At 32.1% G+C, this 12,655-nt stretch overlaps 1 protein-coding gene across 2 annotated transcripts; it reads right to left on the bottom strand.

Annotated features, from left to right (window-relative positions):
- Nucleotides 1–269: 269 nt before the first annotated feature.
- Nucleotides 270–4,859, bottom strand: LOC110621182 (shaggy-related protein kinase alpha). Of its 2 annotated transcripts, XM_021765330.2 has the most exons (13): nucleotides 4,621–4,859; nucleotides 3,417–3,585; nucleotides 3,234–3,326; nucleotides 2,974–3,033; nucleotides 2,580–2,852; nucleotides 2,278–2,352; nucleotides 1,977–2,033; nucleotides 1,749–1,889; nucleotides 1,608–1,658; nucleotides 1,351–1,446; nucleotides 1,182–1,265; nucleotides 713–815; nucleotides 270–618 (listed from the first exon to the last, which is right to left on the bottom strand). In XM_021765330.2, exons 2-13 carry the CDS (start codon nucleotides 3,525–3,527, stop codon nucleotides 536–538), a joined length of 1,227 nt encoding a protein of 408 aa, XP_021621022.1. In that variant the 5' UTR covers nucleotides 3,528–3,585; nucleotides 4,621–4,859; the 3' UTR covers nucleotides 270–535. The 2 variants fall into 2 exon arrangements, with proteins under 2 accessions (XP_021621022.1, XP_021621023.1); XM_021765331.2 differs by lacking the exon at nucleotides 3,417–3,585 and having other exon boundaries at nucleotides 4,621–4,829.
- Between the last annotated feature and the right edge of the window lie 7,796 nt (nucleotides 4,860–12,655).

Genomic DNA, 12,655 nt, shown 5'->3' with positions numbered 1-12,655 from the left:
AAGGCTCAGATTGAAGAACACAAGTTCAATTTGCATTGCAGCTATTCAATCACCAGACTAGCACAAACGGGCAGTTAGTAGTTGCTAAATGACGCTCTTTTTTGAGTTTTGACAGATAAATAGAACGCCTGAGCCTGAGCTCCCTTCATGGCCAACACCTGCGCCTGCAACTGGGCCTGTGCCCCCCTCATGGCAAATGGCTTCATCATCAACATATCAATAACCAAAACACGAAAGAAAAAAAAAAAAAAAAAAAAGTCTTGCTGAAATTGAAATATAAATAAGCCACTTGATACTAGTCTGATTTTGTAATGTTACAATATATTGTGATACAGGAATAGACCACCCATGGAGGCTTGGGCAAACATCAAGAACCACGTCTCTAAATCTGCTTTTACATAATAACAAGGTACAACAAAATCAAGTGAAAATAAAGATAACCCAAATAGCATAAGATAGAGGAACAAACATCATACTTCCATATCAGGATAAGGCAGACATCACTTTGCCAAAGTTCCCTAAGTTTCATGTTCAGTTACAAGGCAAGAAACGCACATTGCTTTCTTGCATGTTCTGGTATCAATTTTGCCAGTGTCTCAGCTGCAACACCCTTCAGTTCTACATGATCAAGATCCAAGCAGTAGCAATGTCATTAAAAGACACCATAAAAATAAGGATACTAGCCTTGCTACAAATAGACTAATTCGCATACCATGAGATTTGAAGTTAAACAACGGTGGAAGGAAACGTCCATTTGGTAGGCGGGTGTTAGGGTCACGCAACTCATCAAAAAAGGGATGAGTCAAGGCATCCAACTGCATTGTAAGTACAGAAAAAGTACCATAATCATAGAGATCAAATCCTTGCAAAACAGTACAGCATTAAATCATACAAAGCATAATGTGAAAAGCCCAGGCCATTATCATTAGAGAACATCTAACATGTTCAATTTCTATACTCATAAATCAAATCATTTCATGGTCACAATTGACTAAGCTCTATATATTGATTCCAATACTCCTAGGTCTGCATTAAATGATTAATAAATAATCAAAAGACTTGCAAAATCAAACAGCAAAAAGCAACATCAATGGAGGAGACACATTCACTAATGTACTCTTCGAAACTAAACATAGAAAAGGAAAAAAGAGGGGAAAAGGAAAAGGAAAAGGTACACTCACAGCAGTACACCGTAGGTTAGGAGAGTATTGCAGAAGCCTTGAAACTAGATCAACAGCCTCTGGAGGCATGCGCTTGTGGAATATCTAGAAATGAGAAACAAAAGGGAGTTAATGAATAACTATGCTGTTTTAACATAAACGCAATCCATCCACCTCAAATGCTAAATACCTTATGCCATGGATGAGCTTTAATCTGAGGAAATTTGTACTCTGTATAATTTGGGTTCATGCATTTAATTTCCTCTCTTGTTGGAGTGCCCAAAACCTGCCCAAAAAAAAAAAATTTTGCTTAGAAGTAATAAATAAATGAAGAGAGTTACTTAAGAAGCAAAAATACATGTTACCCAAATCAGGAAGAGAGATTCCATATTGAATATCAAATTTAATCTAAAACACTTTTCACTCAATAATTAAAAGGAAAATTACCTTGATGATCTCGACAAGCTGGTCAACTCCACTTTCACCAGGAAATAGAGGCTGAGAGAAACGACATACTGATTTAAGATTTTAGGGTGGCTACATACACAAAAAGGAAGGCAATGAACACTGCATACAGAAACCTCCTACCTGTCCCAGCAGTAGTTCAGCAAGAACACAGCCAGCAGACCAGATGTCAATAGCTGTTGTGTACTCAGTTGCCCCAAATATTAGCTCTGGCGCTCTATAATATCTAGAACATATATAAGATATATTTGGCTCCCCTTTGACCTGTCAAAATAAATTATCAAACATCTCAATCCCAAATTGTCAAAAACAACTAAATGGCAGGAAATAACAATGAAAAAAGGAACATACCAAGACTTTTGCACTTCCAAAATCACACAATTTAACCTGGTGAGTATGAGGATTAACCTGCACCAAGAAAATACTTTTCAGCTAACTTGAAAAAGTGTTGAGTGAATTAGAATGGAAGAGCATATGCAGTCATTTCATGTAATTTTGGAGTTATATAGAACCTCACTCAGAATATAATACTATTTTGATCATATGATGAATGAGCACCAGTGGCTTCAGTACAAATACATATTTGTTTATAAGCTTTTTCACTTCAATTACACAGTTGTATATAAAACTTATACATGCCAAAGTCTCATACCAAAAGGTTTTGAGGTTTAATGTCCCGGTGACACACTCCAATTGCACGGTGGATGTATGATAATGCCCTGAAGATCTGCCCAATTATCAACAATATGTCAATAACTTGCCAATGTCAATTCTGATGAACTACTGTTTCAAGAAGAGACCATTTCGCATTAAGTGAAAAAAAGTAACTAGCGCCGCAGAGATGAAAATTACATGACAAAGAACTGGATAAAAGATGTAAAAAAAGAAAATGGCAAAGGCTGCAACCTAATAAAACACCACCCCAGTACCAAATTCAAGTGGCCCACTCCATACCTGGTATGCATAAAGTTTCACATATATCAGTGGCATTCTCTGATTCAACTTGTTGTAGTGTTTAATCACCCGGTGAACAGTTTCAGGGACATACTCAAGAACCAAATTAAGGTAAAGCTCATCCTTCTCAGTAGTTGAAAAGAAGCAATGCTTTAATGAGACAACATTTGGGTGGTCAAGAAGTCGCATGGTTTGCAGTTCACGGTTCTTGTACCTCTTATCTTGAAGAACTTTCTTTATAGCAACACTTTCACCAGTCTCCAAGCACTTTGCCTGAATTAAAATCCCAATTAAAGAATGAAATCCTTACAGGTTAGTTCAAACTTGGAAAATGCAAACCAATACTGCAATACATAACTGCCCAATAATTCAATCAAATGTAATAATTTCATACCTGGAAAACAACTCCAAAAGATCCATGTCCAACAACACGCTCAGCCATGTAGCTTATAGTCTGGAAGTAGAGTTGGAGAAGATTCAATAAAGAAAAATAGAAAAGAAAATAAAATTGAGCACTGTGACAAAAATCTGACGCAAAAAAAAAAAAAAAAACTCTTTTTTGGATCATCTCATCACATCTAATGAGGATTGGAATCAAATAAGATTCAATAGCTGAGACACCACAAATTTAAAGGGAAACAGAAACAAGGGTACCTGCTTTGGCTGACCATTTCTACCACCAATTGTTGTAACTATAATATGACCTGTCTCTGTACCATTGCCATCAACTACTGTTGCTTCCATTTCCTACAAAGTAAGGAAAATCAGTTAGGCTATATTCAAAAACCAGTAAAGCACAAGCGATGGAGGCAAAAACAATAGACGAGAATGCCCTACTTTATCATCCCTAATTTTCATATCATTCATCTCCTCAGGTAATTTATCAACACCAGCATTATTGCCACCAGCTTCTCTCACAACAGTAGGTGCCACACCCACAGAAGCCATTTGTCAGACAAGTTAAAAGTACTTCTTATCCTTGCAAGTGATAGAACTAAACATTTACCTGTGACAATCAGAAAATATAACTTAAACTATGTAACATAAAGTATATATTTCTCATCTCACACTCCATCAAAAACGCATTATAATTTATTAATGAACTAAAACACATACATGAGATAATCCAAAGTTCAAACCTAATTAGAACCAGAAAATCTTTATTTACATCTAAAGCACAAGCTACAAAGTTTATTGTGTAAATTCCAGCTGAACAGATTACTGAATGTTGCCAAATATTTTCAGGCTCTGCCTTACTGGTTAAAAAATAAGAAATCCAAACTTTTATCCGCTTTCTTCAACCAAACACAATAATATTGAAGAATCTATGTTTTTAACATGTTAAACTCGTAAATAAAATCTTCCAGGAAAATTTAGGCTCAGAATCACACAAAAGCTAACCATTAAACCAAGTAACCAACATATGTAATCGCACAAGGAAATCAAGAGAAAAATAACAAATGCACTCCATTTTTGTGAAGAGCCTGCTTAAATATTATGAATCCATTTCAACAGATTTGTATGCAATAAAATTCATGCAGTGCTCTTAATGACAAATAATTCCATATAAAAAGCTTGACCTCAAAAATCAAATTTTATACACACATTAAAACACATAAAAATCAAAACAAAGCCCAAAAGAGATTCTGAACGACCACAAATAGCAAAAATATATAAATTATCAAAAGCAATTAAGGGAAAATGAAAACAGTATAATATCAAAGATCCAACAACAAAAGAAACAAAAATAAAAAAATAAAAAAATTCAAGAAAAAAAAAACAAATAGGATCAACGAAATTCTAAAATACAAAATTAGCAAGGATATGTCAGAGAAAAATATATAAAGTCCCCGGATAACAGAACAAGCAAAACCAAGATGCCGAAATCGGAACTCCGACGAGATCCAACCCAATACAAACCGATCCAAACCCTCAAATACCATAAGCTAACAATCCAAAATTTATATAAAAAAAAGCATCAAGAAAAAAGAAAAACTACGAAACTTGAGCCAAAACATAGAATCAAAGGTAAAAAGCGTACCGATCGAACCAGAAAATTCTGGATATGAAGAAGAAGCTCTATCAAGACGATACCGTTTGGAGGAAGCAGGGGATCAGAAAATAGAGAGAGAAAGTGGCGACGGTAGATCCATTTTTGTAGGTTGTGTACAAGGGCCTTCGGCTTTCTCTTTTGGTTTTTTGTTGTGTGTGATACTTCTTTTCTTGCTTTTCGTTTTTTTTTTTTGGTTATTTGTTGCTATAATGCGCTGGTGACAGTCAAAGGTGAGGACTAAAAAAATGTGAAATAATTTATTTAAAAGAAAAAAAAAATTAGGTAAATTTGGAAAATAATTATAGAAAGTCTGTTTTTGGCTCTCCTCTTTGATCCACCGATCAAGTTTTTGTCTTTTTTTTTTTTTTTCTGAAGGTAAATTTTGATGAGGGATTCTCGGATACAATTAGAAACGATTTAAATACCAAGGAAAATTAATTTTTCATATTTTCGAGTATATAATTTTAACACATAATTTAAAATTAAAATAAATTTTATTTAAAATATAATAAAATTTATTTTTTAATTTAAAATTTTAATTTTTTATTTAATTAAATATAAAAATAAATTTTTAATCTCAATTAATATAGGAATATAATTATAATTTCAACTATTTTTTAAAAAAACTACATAGATCTTTTTTTTTAATTATAATAATACTTATTTATTTATATTTTAAATCAGTTGACTCTTTTAATTTATAAAATCAAAATGTTTATCTATCTATGAAATAAATTATTTTTCAACTTGCTTTATAATTTTTCAGATAGATTAAATGATATATTTTTTAAACATAATATATCTAATTTGAATTATATAAATTAAATAATATAAATATTTAAAATATTTAACAATTTATTTGAATTAAAAATTACAAAATTTCTTAATTTACATATCTTTTGATGGAGTAATTTGGATAAAGAATTTGTGAATTTTTTAAAAAATACAAAAATCTAATAACAAATTTAAAAAAAAATAATGAAATCAATAAAGACGTCCATTATATTTTAAAAATTACGTTAATTTATTTCTATAATTCTTAAACCAATTAAAAGGTCATTTTATTATTTTAAAAATAATTATTATAAAAAATTTTAATATTATAAATTTTTTTTTATCAAATGTGAAAAAATATATATATATATATTTTTGCCGGGCCAAAGATAAAGAGTACAAAAGAGCCGATTAAACAAATCTAGAAGTACAAATCAAACTCAATTCAAACCACAATCTAGAAAATCAAATCACAAAAAATCAAACCCAACAAACTAATTAAATTCATAGACACTGACAAGTGAAGCGGCACCGCCAAAAATTTAGAGATGACGAGCTAAAACCGTCATGGCAAAAACTAGCCGGCACACCTCTAACACAATCGGATCCTCACGTTCACCACAACCAATGTCAGTGGAGTGGCAGTTCTATTTCTAAATAAGTCTGCAAGATCCAAGCAAGGCGATTTAGTATAAATCCGGACTAACAACAACAACACCCACACCATCGGGAGGAGATGATGACAGAGCTCTCGATGATCTCACCTGGAGATGCATTGTTCACCGGAAGTGACGGTGGCAGCCCCAAGCTGCCATCGTCAATGCATGCAAGGCTTCCCATGGATAGAAAGCAGAAAGCAGATTCTCAGTTCCTATCACACAGGTTGCAAATCAAACTCCCTCAACAACAAGCACTGGCGATCCGTCTTCAACACACCAAAATAACCACACCGATAAAATAGGGAGAAGCCTCCATCGATAGCTGAAGGAAACCCAAAAACACACATCGCAGAAATTAAACAAAACTCAAAGGAATAAAACAAAACAGATGGAGATTCGCCGCCCAAAGTCAGCGGAACCATAGACAAATAGTCGCTCACGCGGTCACTCTCTTCTCGCTTCTCTCCCTTCTAATTAATATTTTATTATTATAAATTATTTAATTTATTATCTAACAAAATATTAAAAGAATGACTGATCTATTATTAAAAGAGTGACCGAATAGTTTATTTAAAATAATAAAAAAAATAAATTTAAAATAAAATTTGTAACATTTAATGAACGGTTAATGATCTCTATTAATATACAGTATAATAAATATTTTCTTTATTTCATAATTTTTACTTTTTTATTTTAAAATTATTGTTTTTTTATATTATATATATAAATTGATTATTATAAGTATATTTTATTTTATTTTATTTTTAAAATATCTCTTAATATTTAATAAAATTTAATTTTTAAAAAGTAGAGTAAAAAAATTATATTTAATATGTGTTAAAAAATAGAGTGAATAAATGACGAATGAAATAGAAAAACATGTTTTAATTCAACTTAGTAATTATGGAAATAATCTAATAAATTTCAGGAACCTAATTTTTCCAAAAATTACTTGAGATGCTGGTTCTTTATTATAGATTTATTTTAATTAATTAAACTAAAATTAGGGTTAATTTTACAACCATTGAAATTTGTTTTTTATTTTTATACTATTGTCACTTGTGTAGATTTTTTTTTAACCATATAAATATTTTACATTAAAAGTCTAAATGTGTATCAAATTACAAGGTCCGATTAGTTTTGAAGAAACCTAAAAATACACTATCCAACCCAAAAAAGATATTTCCTATAGCAACCATAGCCTTTTCTGCTTAAATAGCACTGACAAACAAGATCAAATGCAAAGAAACAATTTAACTATTGGCGACTATACATGCGAATACATGAAAAGCCAATCCCAAAGAGCAAGAATCAAATTAGCAATCCAACCGCAACCTAATAGACTAGGAGAAAGATAAAATATACCAAGCATATTCTATATACAGCTGAGCCAATCTTGTCAATTGGAAGTAAAGGCAAAAAACTAAAGTTATGGCATTTTCAATCTCGAATAGTTATAGAGCAATCCTATAGATGTGTTCTGCACTCTGGCGCTAAACTCACCGCTCAACCATCGTTCAGCTATAATGCAACTGCATAGAAAGTAACATGCAACTGGAATAAATACCATATACACGAGTATAAACGAAACTTCGATAAAAAAGTCGCAAAGTGAAACGAAACTTCCACCTTGTCCATGGTTAGGATTCCACCGCCCATAGCCGAGAAAAGCTCAATGCAAAAACAGCTTGATTTTGAAGATAAAATAAGCTTGACTCTAGGCCCTTAGTCCCACCCTTTACTTTATGTGAATCTCTTTTTTTTTTTAGAATTATAATATCTATTTTGAGAAATTTTTAATTATAATCTCTTTATTTAAAATTTTTTTCCTTTTTAAAGTGAAATTTTCACTTGATAATTAACTATCTTCAAATTTAAAACTAAAAAGCATAAAGTACAAATACAATAAACTAAAAATAAAGTAATTACATAAAATATTTTATTTTTATTGAATAACTAATAATTAAAATTCATTTAACTAGTAACCAGTAGTTAATATTCTATTTGTTATAAATTGATTCTTATTTTTATATGAAGTAATAAAATTTAGTTAGTATAGTTAAAAATTAAATAATTCATGTTATTAAAGTATTTTTAAAAATTAATAAAAATTACTTTTTCAGTCCATATTAAATAAGAATAAATTAAGAAATTAAAACAAAAATTACTGAAAAATGAATTTTCTTCATGAGAGGAAAATAGCATTTAATAACAATTTGCATTAATTGAATGAAATATGTCTTTAATTTTAAATAATTAAAAATTAAAGAATGACTTTCAAAGTAGGATAATATTTTAATTTCCTTAAAAAATATTGTCTTCATATAAAAGAGTGAAGTTGTTGAAAAAAAATCTATGGTGTTTAATTTGACCACTTCTAATTTTTTATATAAAAAGTATTTTTGATTTGTAAGTTAATTTAAAAATAAGCAAGTTAATTGTTTGATAAATTACCAAAATTAACTTTTAAAAAAGTTCAATAGTTTGGTTAAAAAGTTTAAAGTTAACTTAACTTTTAAAAAAATATTATGACAATACGTATTCGATTTAAATTGAAAAAATCGATTGAATTGAATTAATTTGAAAATTCGATTCAGTTTTTTATTTATTTTGGTTTGATTCGATTTTTAATTTTAAAAATTTTAATTATTTCAGTTCGATTCGGTTTTAATCAGAAAAAATTAAAAAAATTCAACTAAACTGATTAGTAATAATAATATATTATTTTCAATAATATAGAGAAATTAAATTATATTAAAATTAAAATATTTCAATTAAATTTTAAAATATTAAAAATAAAGTATAAAAAATAAAAAATTATTAAAAATTCAAATCGATTAAATCAAATCAAATCAAATCGATTCGATTCGATTTAATTTTTTATCAAAATCAATTCGATTTAATTTTTATACGTATTAAAATTTTAGTTTTTGATTTATTCGGTTCGATTTGATTTTGAACCGAACCAACCGAATGATCATCTTAAACAATATAGTATTTTAATTTATTAAATTATATTTTTAAAATAAATTAATAAATTATAAAGAAAATATATCTTACTTATTATTTATATTTTTTTTAGGTAATTCTTTTAACTTATAAGTGAATTTTAATTAATTACTTATAATTATTTATTTATAAATAGATTTGACGAGGTTATAAGTCAAATAAAACTCATCTAGTGAAGATATATCCAATGATAAATGTATAATTTGGTTTATAACATTTAAACAAAATATTAATTTACACTTTGATTCTTTATTGTTACCTTTTTACAGTTAACTTTTATAAAACTATAATTATTTAATTTATATGCATAAATGTTAATTATAAAGGTCTCAAATTATCAAGGTTAAATATTTAAAGTTTTATAAAATTTAAAAAAAAAAATTTATCAGCAACTAACTTGTATTCCTGTAAATACTAATTTTAAAATTTTTTTTTGTAAAAACAGCTAATAATTTACAACAAGCTAATTAAAGAAGAAAAATTATATAAAGTCTAATATAATTTTAATAATCCCTATAAATAAAGTTTTATCATAATATTTGTCTAAATATTAAATATTAAATTTTTGTGATGGATATCAATAAAATATTTATCGTAACTGTAAGCTAAGGAAAGCTGCCAGCTTGAGTTGTTTTAACAATAAAATTTAAAGATCTAATAAGATATACTTGTGAAGTTTATGAGCTAAATATTTATATTTTTATGAGATTTTTAAGTATGAAAAATTAATAAAGTAAAATAAAATGTTAAGTTGTTTGTAAACATTTAAAACTCAGTGGGCCAAAGGAAAAACAAGGCTAACAAGAGCTAGTCCAATCCATAAACTAAACCACAATCCACAAACTCAAAAAAAAAAGAAAAAACCAATAAAGCCTAATTACCCACAAACCATAATCCACAACCCCAAACCCATAGCAGTCTTATTGAAAGCACCGAAGAATTATCGGAAATTGCTTAGCACAAGCACCATCTTCACCAGAAACACAAAAGACAAGCACAACAAAGAAGATGAGCGTCATACATAAAAATAAAAAACAAAAAAAATTAATGACATGCAAGCCAGATACAAACTAGAGCTAGAGATAAGATACGAAAATAGGAAGCGTACGGCCAACAAAAGCTAATAGAATCAAACTAAACCAGCGCGAGACAGACTTGATTCATCGATAAAAAGACCACCATATGTGTAACGACCCGGAAATCCGACCCGTTACCGGCGCTAGGATCCAGATCGGCTTAAGGCCGCCGGGACCCGTAGCAAGCCTACATACCTCCTGTAAACCTGTGGAATCCCATACATAACAACATATACATGATTTGTAAAAATTTTTCTTTTCTCTTATCCAAGCAAAACCTGTGCATGCACAAAATCATACATAAACCCCACACTGGAGTCCTCATCAAATACTCCAATGGGGTATCATCATCATACATATCAGCTTGGATAATCATGGTCATTAACATCATTACTCATTAAACACTCTGTACATAATGGGGATTCACACACCTCTAGGTCAAGTACTACTATAATCCTCAATACATCATCAAATCATTCATTACATTACATGGTCATAAATACTCATTACATCATGTTCATGTCCGCTACTATCTATTACAACATACATGACTTAACTTCACTCTAGCCGACTTCCTGATCTATCCTGTACCTGCAACTCTGGGGATAAAGGGAGTGGGGTGAGCTACTAGAGCCCAGTGAGCAGAATAATAAAACATCAATTTAAATCATGCTTTCATGTATGCGCCATAACACAAACATTTCACAACAAGGATGAACTTGTCACCATTTAGCCCCTATCTTTCTTACTTATACATGCCGGGGGCGTAGAGCCGTAGCAGGCACACCCGGACTTCCATAATCTGTCATAGTGCCAGGGGCGTAGAGCCGTAGCAGGCACACCTGGACTCACATAGGCTATCATAACATACAAGGGCTAATGGATCATTCAACATTCATCCACATCAACAACAAAGTATGCAATGCAACATATTCGTGAATTCTAATGCAAACAACCTAATATATCTCATGGCATTCATGATGCGTGAATCATGCTAAAACATTTCATTAATTTGCTTTAAAACTTAAAGTTTATTCCACTCACCTCTGGCTAGCTCTGAAGAGACTCTGAAGCAGCTGGCTCACTGCTGGGGGTCTCGGTTCCTCGGGTCCGAACCTACACAGGTGGACTCAAATGAGGGACCAAACATACATGAATATGACTCTAAAATACTCCCCAAAAACCCCCTAAAACATCCTGAAAACATCACATGAAAACATGCAAGAAATGGCTGAACAGGGCACTTTCGGCGGCAGGTTCGGCGGCCGAAAGTCCCTCTGCAGCCAAAAGTCATGCAGGTTCGGCGGCACTTTCGGCGGCCGAACCTCCCAGACAGAGACGAAACTTGAGTTTCGGGGGCAGGCTTCGGCAGCCAAAACTGCCTCCACAAGGGGGTTCGGCGGCCGAAAGTCACTTCGGCGGCCGAACCTGAGTTTCTGCCGAAGGGCAGAAACTTGGCTCCCTTGTGTCCACAGCCTCCAAAACGCCTCAAAACATGCATAAACTTGTTTCTACACATGCATACACATCATACATCACACCTAGGGGTCTCAAACCATAATATACCCCAACTACAACACTTCAAACAACACATTTCCAACATACATTGTTCAAATCACAACATAAACCCATAAACCTAACAACGAGCCTAAACATGCATTCTACCCCATCAACTTGCATAAAACTTTCATAAAACATAAAAGAAGCATAGATCGAAGCTTACCTCTTGAAGATCGAGAGGAAGAACGACCCTAGCTCGGAAAATGGAGGGATTTAGCTCCAAGACTTCCAAGCTCCAAACTTGCTTAAAAACACTCAAAAACTTTTGTGGAACCTTAAAACTCAAAGAAAATGGTGGGGATTGAAGGAAAAACACAAGATTTGGGAGAGGGAGGTCGGAAGCTTGCTGTGGCTGAAAATGGGAGAAAACTCTCCCATTTCGGCTAAGTGCCCCTTTTTTAGGTGGCTGGCCAGGCCACGTTCGGGGGCCGAAAGTGCCTCCGCATGCATGCAAGGTTCGGCGGCCGAACTTCGGAGTTCGGCGGCCGAACCTGGGTTTTCCTCCAAAGATTTTTCATGCAAAAACTCATTTAATTTCTTACTTAAAAACATGAAATACATGAAAACATTTCATAAAATCATAGTTTTACCCTTCTAGAGGTTTCCGACATCCGAGGTCCCACCGGACGGTAGGGATTCCGATACCGGAGTCTAGCCGGGTATTACATTCTCCCCCCCTTAAGAACATTCGTCCCCGAATGTTCCTCAACTAACATACAAAGCATGGCATCAATCATAACATACAACATAGCATACAATATATCATACATGCAACACATAGAACAACTAACACTCACCTCAAAACAGATGGGGGTATTGCTGGAGCATGGACTCCCGTGTCTCCCAGGTGCATTCTTCAATATTGTGGTGGTTCCAAAGGACTTTCACCATCGGGATTTCCTTGTTCCTCAGCTTTCTGATCTGAGTGTCTAGGATCCGCACTGG

Source organism: Manihot esculenta, chromosome 8 (assembly GCF_001659605.2).
Source record: "Manihot esculenta cultivar AM560-2 chromosome 8, M.esculenta_v8, whole genome shotgun sequence".
Lineage (NCBI taxonomy): Eukaryota > Viridiplantae > Streptophyta > Magnoliopsida > Malpighiales > Euphorbiaceae > Manihot > Manihot esculenta.
The sequence above is the reverse complement of the archived record's forward strand: the minus strand, read 5'-3'. Positions and strand labels throughout refer to the sequence as shown.

Bases quoted from the DNA above. Each gene is read 5' to 3' on its own strand.
- LOC110621182 (XM_021765330.2), bottom strand. From the start codon at position 3,527: ATGGCTTCTGTGGGTGTGGCACCTACTGTTGTGAGAGAAGCTGGTGGC. The intron at 1,447-1,607 runs GTAATTTTCCTT...TTTTTTGGGCAG, and splicing joins AGCTTGTCGAGATCATCAAG to GTTTTGGGCACTCCAACAAG. The intron at 1,266-1,350 runs GTATTTAGCATT...TCTCATTTCTAG, and splicing joins AAGCTCATCCATGGCATAAG to ATATTCCACAAGCGCATGCC.